This window comes from Phocoena phocoena, chromosome 13, assembly GCF_963924675.1.
Source record: "Phocoena phocoena chromosome 13, mPhoPho1.1, whole genome shotgun sequence".
Lineage (NCBI taxonomy): Eukaryota > Metazoa > Chordata > Mammalia > Artiodactyla > Phocoenidae > Phocoena > Phocoena phocoena.
Genome location: NC_089231.1, coordinates 68,106,970 through 68,118,035, shown reverse-complemented (window position 1 = coordinate 68,118,035; position 11,066 = coordinate 68,106,970). Strand labels below are relative to the sequence as shown.

General features: G+C 53.0%; 1 protein-coding gene across 1 annotated transcript; it reads left to right on the top strand.

Annotated features, from left to right (window-relative positions):
- Positions 1-993: 993 nt before the first annotated feature.
- NEFH (neurofilament heavy chain) lies at positions 994-8,424 on the top strand. Its single transcript, XM_065890080.1, has 4 exons — positions 994-1,861; positions 3,757-3,956; positions 4,935-5,059; positions 6,684-8,424. The coding sequence occupies exons 1-4, from the start codon at positions 994-996 to the stop codon at positions 8,422-8,424; spliced, it is 2,934 nt and encodes a 977-aa protein (XP_065746152.1).
- The last annotated feature ends 2,642 nt before the right edge of the window (positions 8,425-11,066 follow it).

Below are 11,066 nucleotides of genomic sequence, written 5' to 3'. Positions count from 1 at the left end.
CACAGGCATCAACTCTCCCAGCTTCATGCCAAGTTCCCCGCAGCACGCCCACTCTTGGTTCTCTGACCCTCACACACCCTGCCTTTACAGGGGACCCTCTGCCACTTCACTGAGGGCCCTCCTTGCTGGGGCCGGTTGTAGGGTCTCCTGCCTCCTATCCTGCGGAGACCACTGTGTCCCCCAATCCAGGCTTCCCTTCTCCATCCTCTGCAGTGTCTCCCACACGCCCAATTCAGGGCAGCCTTGTCGCCCTCCCCAACTCCAGGTCCTCCCCCTCCATTCCGGAGCCGGCTGCAAAGTTCCTTGAGCCCTCTCCTGGTGGCCCCTCTAGCTACTAGGGGAACAGTGTACCTCCACTCAGGGGTTTTCTACCTCTACCCTCTGTAGTGCCCACTATGCTTCTATTCAGGATTACTTTTCTCCCTCCCCTATTCCGGGCCGGCTGCAGACACTCTGCATCCCCTATCCTGAAGGTCTAACTATGAGGAAAAACCTGTGCTCCCTCTCATTCGGGGGTCCTCTCATCCTACCGAGTTTTCTATCGCTCCATCCCGAAGGCATCCTGCCCCTATTCCCATCAGGTCTCCTTGCCCTCCCCCCATTTCAGACTCCTTCTTTAATTCCGAACATAATAGCAGGGTCTCCCGACCCGCACCAGGGGGCTCCCCTTCGGTCCACTCCGGGAGTCCTCTACCGCCTGACTCTGCTTCGGGGGTGCTTCTCTGACGCTGCGTCGTCGATTCCCCTCCACTCCTTGGTTTCCCTGCCCCGCCCCTCTCACTGCGGCGGAGCCAGCCGGCCCCGGGCCGCTGGGGGAGGAGGCGGAGAGGGCGGGCCCTCCTCCCCTGCTCACCCCCCCAGCAACTGCTGAGGGGCTGGACCCCGCCGGGCTGCTATAAAAGGGCCGGCCGGCCGGGTGCTACCGCAGTGCCGCCCGCCCCGTCCCGGCCTCGGGTTCCCACTCCGCCGGCAGCCGCACCTGCTCCGGCCAAGATGAGCTTCAGCGGCGCTGAGGCGCTGCTGGGCGCCTTCGCGCCGCTCCACGGAGGCGGCAGTCTGCACTACGGGCTGACTCGCAAGGGCGGCGCGCGCTCTGCAGCCGGCTCCTCCAGCGGCTTCCACTCATGGGCGCGGACGTCCGTGAGCTCCGTGTCGGCCTCGCCGAGCCGCTTCCGCGGCGCGGGAGCCGCCTCCAGCACCGACTCGCTAGACACGCTGAGCAACGGACCGGAGGGCTGCGTGGTGGCGGCGGCGGCGGCGCGCAGCGAGAAGGAACAGCTGCAGGCGCTGAACGACCGCTTCGCGGGCTACATCGACAAGGTGCGGCAGCTCGAGGCACATAACCGCAGCCTGGAGGGAGAGGCGGCGGCGCTGCGGCAGCAGCAGGCGGGCCGCGCCGCCATGGGCGAGCTATACGAGCGCGAGGTGCGCGAGATGCGCGGCGCTGTGCTGCGCTTGGGCGCGGCCCGCGGCCAGCTGCGCCTGGAGCAAGAGCACCTGCTGGAGGACATCGCGCACGTGCGCCAGCGCCTAGACGACGAGGCCCGGCAGCGCGAGGAGGCTGAGGCGGCGGCGCGCGCACTTGCGCGCTTTGCGCAGGAGGCCGAAGCGGCGCGCGTCGAGCTGCAGAAGAAGGCTCAGGCCCTGCAGGAAGAGTGCGGCTACCTGCGGCGTCACCACCAGCAGGAGGTGGGCGAGTTGCTCGGCCAGATCCAGGGCAGCAGCGCCGCGCAGACTCAGGCGCAGGCCGAGGCGCGCGACGCCCTCAAGTGCGACGTGACGTCGGCACTGCGCGAGATCCGCGCGCAGCTGGAAGGCCACGCAGTGCAGAGCACGCTACAGTCCGAGGAGTGGTTCCGAGGTTCGCAGGCGAGCGGGGACAGGGAGGATGGGGCGCCCTCTGTTGGTCGGTCAGTGAGGGGAAGGGTGGCGTGACTTAGGGTGCTGGTGGACTCTGCATAGAGGTGGCTGGACTGGATGGTGCACTGCTCGGCTTCCTCCTGCAGAGCGCATGCCCCTTAGTTAAAAAACAGTTTTACTCTGGGCCTCTTGTGGAACACCCCCCCTTCCCCCCAACTCTAGGTTCTCCTTTGGCCTTCTCCAGGGTCCTTATATCTGTCCTTCAACTCTGGGTCCTCTCTGCTCCTTCTCCCGAGTTTTGGTAACCCCATTATGAGGCCCCTCGTCAACAGGTTCCCTCTACTGCTCCAGAGCGGTGCCGGCTTCTAGTCGCTGGGGCGCTCTTTGCCCTTCAAAGTAACATGGCTTCCCTGTCCAATGCTGCCCGCCCCCTTTCTTGCACACTGCAGGGAACCCTATTCTGACACCTATCGGGCTCCTCCCCACTACAGTTGGGGAGGGTGGGTCATTCTCACATTCTTTCTCCCCAGGGGGACCACCATTACAACCAATTGGTGCCTGAAGCTGAAGTGGCTTGTGGGCCCTTTAATGTCCTTGCTCCCCTTCAGAAAAGCCGGGAGCCTCCCAAACCCATCTCCCTCCCCCAACTCCGTGCCACCCCGAGTCAGCTAGGTTGCAGCTGCAGCAGCTTTGAAGCTGTGCGCAGCACCTGCAGGGTGACTTTGACCAACACTGGCCCTCTCTGGTTTTCATTTCTTTTGGGGTTGAAAGGGGGGTCGACTAACTGGGCTTCTTACCCTGGGGAGCTCCATGAGCCTTCCTGAAACTGTCTGTAAAACTTCTGCATTGTTCTTGGGAGAGGGTACAGAGGCTTCAGTGATTTTCAGACAGGTCTGTGATCCACAGTGCGTAAGAATCCTCACCCACCTGGATGGTTTCTAAGTCTTTGCCAGTACTAGCAGAGAAAAACCAGAAAAGCTGGGATTTTGATGCATTGCTTTTCCAGTTCCTTCCTCTCCTCTGCAGTGGCAGAACCATCCCCTCCCCCATCTCTGCAGCAAGGCTCCTCCCAAAGCAAACCTCTCTGCTCTCTTGGGCGTTGCCCTTCATCCATCTCAGGACTTCTGGACCACCCAGCTGGCATCCCTTCTTCCTCCCCCACTCCCAAGACTCAGGTCCTGAATGTCATTATCTCAGGATTCAGGATGTCCACATTCAGGAGGTTCAGACTAGCCTCCAGACCCCCACTGGTCCCTGAAAAGTCTTCTGGGAACCTGCAGCCCATTGCTCACAGGGGCCAGGGTGTGGCTGCCATTGGCACAGGGGCTCCTGTGCTAGAGAATGCGCAACAAGGGGCAGGAAGGGACAGAGAAGCTGGCACGCAGGCCCCAGGCTCTGCAGTGACCTTGGTCTCTGCAAAGCAGAAACCTGCAAGGAAGGGGCTATGGCTACATGGTGGCTCACGGTGCCCTCATGCCTCTAAAGGTCACAGACTCATTAACTTGTTCAACCACAAGCTCAGAGTTAAGCCCTATGGGTCAGGTTTCACATATGACCCTCAGCACTGCCAGCCTCTTCTGGGGAGCTGAACCAGGAGGACCAGAAATGTGGGCTTCTTTTGCCCTGCAGAGTTTCCAGATCCTAGGTTTGGGGAGACAATGTGATCTTTGGAGCCAGATAGACACTAGATCTGAATCCCAGCTCTGCTGCTCAAATTGGCCTACCAGCCTTGGGCAGTGGTCATTTGCCTATCACAAAGGATACGGTGAGTTAAGCATCCAAGATGGCACCGGCACTCAGTAGGTCCTCAACCCATGTGTGTCACCTTCCAGGTCTGGGCAGTAGAATCCAAATCCAGTTGTGTCTAACCCTGTGCCCTACTCCCTTCTCTCCCAGTGAGACTGGACCGACTGTCCGAGGCAGCCAAGGTGAACACAGACGCCATGCGCTTGGCACAGGAGGAGATAACTGAGTACCGGCGGCAGCTGCAGGCCAGGACCACAGAGCTGGAGGCGCTCAAAAGCACTAAGGACTCACTGGAGAGGCAGCGCTCTGAGCTGGAGGACCGTCATCAGGCTGACATTGCATCCTACCAGGTGGGCAGGGGTGGGGCAGAGAGCCAGATTGTCTCACCTGGTTGGGTGACCCTGGACAAGTCATTGCCCCTCTTTGAGTGGGGTCATCGTAGTTAAGACCATGGGCCTTGGAGTCAGACATACCAGAGGTACCAGTATGTCTTTCTAGCCGTGTGACCCCAGGAAAGTGTCTGCCTCTCTGACTCTGAATTCCCTCAATGCAATGGGAAAAAAAAAAAGCCTCCTTTGCAGAGCTATGAAGCTTAAAGAGAGAGACGACCTTTTCGTGTGAGGAGTGAGTGTGCTCAGCAGGGTCTTGGTCATAGTGGGCATTCAGTAAACAATAACCAGTGTCTATGAGTGAGGGTAGCCTGGGGAAGGCCTTGGCAGATACCTCCCGTTAAAGACAACTGCCAAAAGAAAATACCGCTTTTAAAGAGCTTATTATGCAAGTAATATACGGTGATTGTAGAAAAAGGAGGCAATAAAAATCAGCCATACTGATTCACTTCAAGCAGTGGCTAAGTGGCCTTGGGGTCAGGGGATAAGCTTCAGCTCGTATTGAGTGTGCTTCTGTGTATTGTCTCGGTCAACAGATGCCTCCCAAGCCTGTACTGTGTGGCAGGCACTTTGGAGCACTGGGGAAACGACAGGGAGCCAAAGCAGACAAGGCCGTGTTCCCACTGAGCCCTTTCTAAGCTTAAGATCTGTAAAAATTCACCCATCATCCCACTGACCTGTGATGACCATTGTTGGTGTCTGGTGTGTTTCTTTCCAGACCACTCCCCAGGCTGAGGTTATACACACAGCAGGAGTTTTGTGCCAGGTGGCTTTCACATCCATGAATGAGATCCGTAGCTTTCACCGGGTGGGGGTTGGCCCCAGCACGCCTGGCTGAACAGGACTACGTTGGGTTTGCGTAGCCCGCCCCAGCTCCTCCGGTGCTGAGGGCCAGAATGCTGACTGGCGCGTGACATGTATGTGACTTCTCCTCCCCAGGAAGCCATACAGCAGCTGGATGCTGAGCTCCGGAACACCAAGTGGGAGATGGCAGCCCAGCTCCGAGAGTACCAAGACCTGCTCAATGTCAAGATGGCTCTGGATATTGAGATTGCTGCTTACAGGTGAGGGGCCAGGGGGCCTTTGGGTGGTGCTTCTTGGAAGGAGAAGCCTTGGATTTTAAGCCCCACAGTGAGGTAGCCTGCCAGTCTTAGAGACAAAAAAAAAAAATTTTTTTTTTCGTATTGCGGTGAAATGTATATAACAGAAAATTTACCATTTAACCATTTTTAACTATACAGTTCAGGGGCATTAAAAATATTTACATTATTGTGCAATCATCACCATCATCTATGTCCAGACCGTTTTTCATCTTCCCAAACTGAAATTCAGTGCTCATTAAACAGTAACTCTCCACTCCCTTCCCTTCCTTCCCCCCAGCCCTGGCAACCACCATTCTACCTTTTGAGAGACAAATATCTTGAGAGTGACTTAGTTTCATTCTGACAGTGATTCAGAGGGTTAAACCTCCTCACCCTCTTCCCAAATCCAGCCAGCTAGAGGTTGGCTTGGAGGGAAAGGAGGTACTTGAGTTGTCAAGGGCCTTCACAACTCTACCTCTTAGAGATTCCTAGCTCTCTGAGCAGTTGTTTCCTGGGGAAATAAAATAGGGGTGATAATAACAGTACCCACGTCCTGGGATTGTTGGGAGGAGGTGCTAATCCTGTTCCTGAGCTAATCCAGGTAACACAGGTACCACTGGGCTGCCACAGAGAAAGCCTTCAGTAAAAAGTAGCCATGAGAAAGCCAAGAGACCTCCCAGCTTAGCAGTTTCCTGCTAAGGAACAGGGCTGACCCCGTGAAGACCTGTCCCAGTTGTTGGCTAATGACCCTTCACTTCCCACGTCTTGGCTCTAATCTGTAGTCTTGCTACTCAAAGTGTTGTCCATGGAGTAGCACAATCAACATTATCTGAAAGCTGGTTAGAAAGGCACCCCAGACCTGTTGAATCAAAATCTGCATTTTAATCAGATCCCTGGGTGATTTGCATGCCGTTAAATTTGCAAAGCACTGGTCTGTGTGGGTAACCCCTACACTTACTCTGAGGTAGGTACTGCCAGGTTTTTAAAATTTATTATTTCACTGAAACAACCCTCTGAGGTTAGGACTCTTAATGACCCTGTTTTTACCGATGAGGAGACTGAGGATGAAAGAGTTTGAGTGGCTTAGCTAAAGTCACACATCTAGTGAGTAGGAAAGAGTGGAAACTGCCCCCACCATGTTCCTAAAACCCAAAGGATGAGACTATAAGGTAACAGGAGACCCTTGAAATTCAAATGGGAACCTTCTAAGACCTCTTAAACCCAGGTTTATACATGTGGAATTCCTTGCTCATATTTCCACCTTTCTCTTGAATAACATTTTAGTTGAGGGACAATAAGTATAAATGTTGTTAATATAGGTGTTTTCTCTTGAGGGCCATTTTTTCAGGAGAAAAAGTTTTATAAATTGCAACCTTAGCTGCATTAAACAAGAGCAGTGCCATTGGGGTGTGGGTTCTGGGTGGTCCCTGGGATGATCTGCTAAGTGACCTTCTCCAGTCTCAAAGTGCCCACCATTCACACCCCTTCCTCCACCAAAGTGCATATCACTGGATGCGGTGGACCTTCAGAGTAGCTCAGGAAGCCCCCTAACTTATTGATCGGCTCTCTGAGTTAATGGTAACGTGTTCCATTATCCATTCTGCAGAAAACTCCTGGAGGGTGAAGAGTGTCGGATTGGCTTTGGCCCGAGTCCTTTCTCCCTTCTAGAAGGACTCCCCAAAATCCCTGCCATATCCACTCATATAAAAGTCAAAAGCGAAGAGAAGATCAAGGTGGTAGAAAAGTCAGAGAAGGAAACTGTGATTGTGCAGGAACAGACAGAGGAGGTCCAGCTGACTGAGGAAGTGACTGAAGAAGAAGAGAAAGAGGCCAAAGAGGAGGAGGAAGGGGGAGAAGAAGCAGCAAAATCTCCCCCAGCAGAAGAGGCCGCATCTCCAGAGAAAGAGGAGGCCAAGTCCCCAGTAAAGGAAGAAGGCAAGTCCCCAGAAAAGGCTGAGTCCCCTATGAAAGAAGAAGCAAAATCACCAGCTGAGGCCAAGTCTCCTGAGAAGGCCAAGTCCCCAGAAGGAGTGAAGTCTCCAGAGAAGGCCAAGTCCCCAGAGAAGGAAGAGGCCAAATCCCCAGAGAAGGCCAAATCCCCAGAGAAGGAAGAGGCCAAATCCCCAGAGAAGGCCAAATCCCCTGTGAAGGAAGAGGCCAAATCCCCAGAGAAGGCCAAGTCCCCTGTGAAGGAAGAGGCCAAATCCCCAGAGAAGGCCAAGTCCCCTGTGAAGGAAGAGGCCAAATCCCCAGAGAAGGCCAAGTCCCCTGTGAAGGAAGAGGCCAAATCCCCAGAGAAGGCCAAGTCCCCAGAGAAGGAAGAGGCCAAATCCCCAGAGAAGGCCAAATCCCCTGTGAAGGAAGAGGCCAAATCCCCAGAGAAGGTCAAGTCCCCTGTGAAGGAAGAGGCCAAGTCCCCAGAGAAGGCCAAGTCCCCAGAGAAGGAAGAGGCCAAATCCCCAGAGAAGGCCAAGTCCCCAGTGAAGGAAGAGACCAAATCCCCAGAGAAGGCCAAGTCCCCAGTGGAGGTGAAGTCCCCAGAGAAGGCCAAGTCCCCGGTGAAGGAAGAGACCAAATCCCCAGAGAAGGCCAAGTCTCCCGTGAAGGAAGAAGCAAAGTCCCCGGAGAAGGCCAAAAGCCCTGTCAAGGAGGAGGCCAAATCCCCAGGGAAGGTCAAGTCTCCTGTGAAGGAGGTCCCAAAGAAGGAGGAGGCAAAGTCCCCCATGAAGGAGGAAGAGAAAGCCCAGGAGGTGAAAGCCAAAGAGCCCCCAAAGAAGACAGAGGAAGAGAAAGCTCCAGCCACACTGAAAACTGAGGAGAAGAAGGACAGCAAGAAAGATGAGGTGCCCAAGAAGGAGGCTCCAAAGCCCGAGGTCCAGGAGAAGAAGGACCCTGCTGTGGAAAAGCCCAAAGAACCCAAAGCTGAAGCCAAGAAGGAAGAGGCTGAAGATAAGAAAAAAGCAACCACCCCAGAGAAGGAGGCTGCTGCCAAGGGGAAGGAAGAAGCCAAACCCAAAGAGAAGACTGAGGTGGCCAAGAAGGAACCAGATGATGCCAAGGCCAAAGAACCCAGCAAAGCAGCAGAGAAAGAGCCGGAAAAGCCAAAGAAGGAAGAGACGCCAGCGGCACCTGAGAAAAAGGACGCCAAGGAGGGGAAGGCCACAGAGGCCAAGAAGCCTGAGGAGAAACCCAAAGCAGAGGCCCAAGCCAAGGAGCCCAGCAAGGAGGCCTCCACACCAGGCAAAGCCAAGGCAGAAAAGGCTGAGAAATCCTCTAGCACAGACCAGAAAGACAGCAGGCCTCCAGAGAAGGCCACAGAAGACAAGGCCACCAAGGGAGAGAAGTAAGGCAGGGAGAGAGGAACATCCAGAGCAGCCAAAGAAACTCAGGAGGGTCTGGGAGCTCAAGGGTCGGTGTAACCAATTTTCATTTTTTCTCCCTTTTCTTTAAGAAGAAACTCTGCTTAGACTATGGGCCCTCCTTCACCAAACAGGAATTTCTTTTAGCAATGTGTTAGCAAGAGAGGGTCCTTCCAAACCCTGGCCCCACGCCCCAAACCCTCCCTAGGCGATGGACAATTATGTTATGATAGCTTATGTAGCCGAATGTGATATATGCAGAATGCCACATGTAAACACTTGACTATAAAAACTGCCCCCTCCTCTCCAAATAAGTGCATTTATTTCCTGTATGTGCAACTGACAGATGACCGCAATAATGAATGAGCAGTTAGAAACACATTATGCTTGAGATGTCTTAACCTATTCCTGAATGCCTTCTGTTTTCCAAAGGAGTGGTCGAGCCCTTGCCCAAAGCTCTCTGTCCTGGAAGAGCTGGAGCAGGTGGGGCTGGGCGCTGGCCACTGAACCATGCCAGGGCGCACTTTTCCACTGGAGTCCACTTTCAATTGCTTCTGTGCGATAAAACCAAGTGCTTATAAAATGAAAACGCTGCTGTTGTTATTTATTCTTTTCCCGTGGGCAGGCTGGGGGATGGGCGAGGGAGGTCTTGATCTCACTCTTAAGAATGCACAGGACTGAATGGGAATCAGAGGTCTTGTGCGGGTCTGGGACCAGTTACAAGGCCTCTCGTGGGCTATTTCCCGGGCACAAACCATGTGCCAGGCAATGTGCTCGGTGCTTTCTCTTTAAAATCTTGTAGACAGGTGGCCTGGTGTGTGGTTTCTCAGTGAAGTCCATGGACCACCTACATAAGCATCATCTGGGAGCCTTATAAATATGCACACTCCTTGATTCCACCCTAGACCACTGAATCAGAAGCTGAGGGGTAGGCCTGGGACAGTGAATGCTTCACCAAGTCCCACTTGATTCTAATGCACGCTGAAGTCTGGGAACAGGTGAGGTCCTGAGGACACTGAGCCATCTATTTAAGAGTTCTGCATGTGTCCTTTTTTGTAAGGAGGGATGAGCTTTCTGAATGAGGGGCCATAGGTAGCTAATTCACCTGTAGTGAAGACTATAGTCACCACTATTGGGAACAATTTGTCAATAGTCACTTGACTCCAACATGCTTCTCCAGACACAAGTTTGAAAGCTGTGGTGCTCTTGTGGATTTATGTGGGGTCTTTACTGTAAAATTTTGACCTCATGACGTACTTGTAATGACTAGAATATGGCAAAGCGATGGGATGTCATTTCTGAGAGTAGATTACAAAAAGATTCTGGCTTCTGTTTTGCTTATTCTCTCTTGCTCATTCTACTTGCTCATTCCAATGAAAGAAGGAGAAGCCTACATGGCCAGGAACTGAAAGAGGCCCCTGGCCAACAGCCAGTGAGGAACTGTGGTCCTCAGTACAACAAGAAACCGAATCCTGCCAACAACCGCACTGTTGAGCATAGATGCAGATTCTGCCCTGCTGAGCCTTCAGCCCCAGATAACACACTGGCTGCAGCCTTCTGAGAGACCTAAGGAAGAAGCACCCAGCTAAACGGCACCTGGATGATAGATGTTTGTTGCTTTAAGCCACTAAGTTTTGGGGTAATATGTTACATAGAAATAGATGACTGGACTTCCCTGGTGGCACAGTGGTTAAGAATCCGCCTGCCAATGCAGGGGACACGGGTTCGAGTCCTGATCCAGGAAGATCCCACATGCCACGGAGCAACTAAGCCCGTGTGCCACAACTACTGAGCCTGTGCTCTAGAGCCTGTGAACCGCAACTACTGAGCCCGTGTGCTGCAACTACTGAAGCCCACGTGCCTAGAGCCTGTGCTCCGCAACAAGAGAGGCCACCACAATTAGAAGCCCGTGCACTGCGAGAAAGAGTAGCCCCCACTCGCCACAACTAGAAAAGCCCGCTTGCAGCAACGAAGACCCAGCGCAGCCAAAAAATAAAAATAAAATGAAATAGTTAACTAATATAGCTTCTCTCTCAGGAAGGCCTTCTTTTCATGGAGATCCTAAGTAGCTATGGGCTTGCACCCTTCCAGGTACAAATCAGGGAGAGAGAGATAGTGTCCCCACCAGTTCAACCAAAGTCTGAGAACTGAGTCTCATTACATGGTCAGGTTATGTGCCCATCCTGAAATTAATAGAACATACTAATTGGATCTGCTGGGTCACATGTCAAACTCTAGATCCAGGGTGGAGTCAGCCATCTGAATTATATAGACTGGACCTGACATTTCAGAACCCAGGGATAGAGAGGATTCTAAAATTTTCTAGAGAGAGAGAGAGTAGGAAAAAAAAAAAAGGATCAAGAACAAGAATGGTCCCAAATTTCTCAATGATGGGAAATGCCTAGAAGTCTATACTGATAAATCAAGTGTGAGGATAGATAAAGGGCAATTTAAAGCATACAAGGTCCCAAAAAGTTACTTCCCATAAACCCTTTCTCTGAAATCACTAGGGGGACATGCTCAACAACAGGAGACTATAAACCAAGAAATAGAAAATCTAAGAATACAGAAAACAGGGACTATAACAAAGAAGAGACAAGAAGGGAATCCCCAGGATGATGACAGAGAAG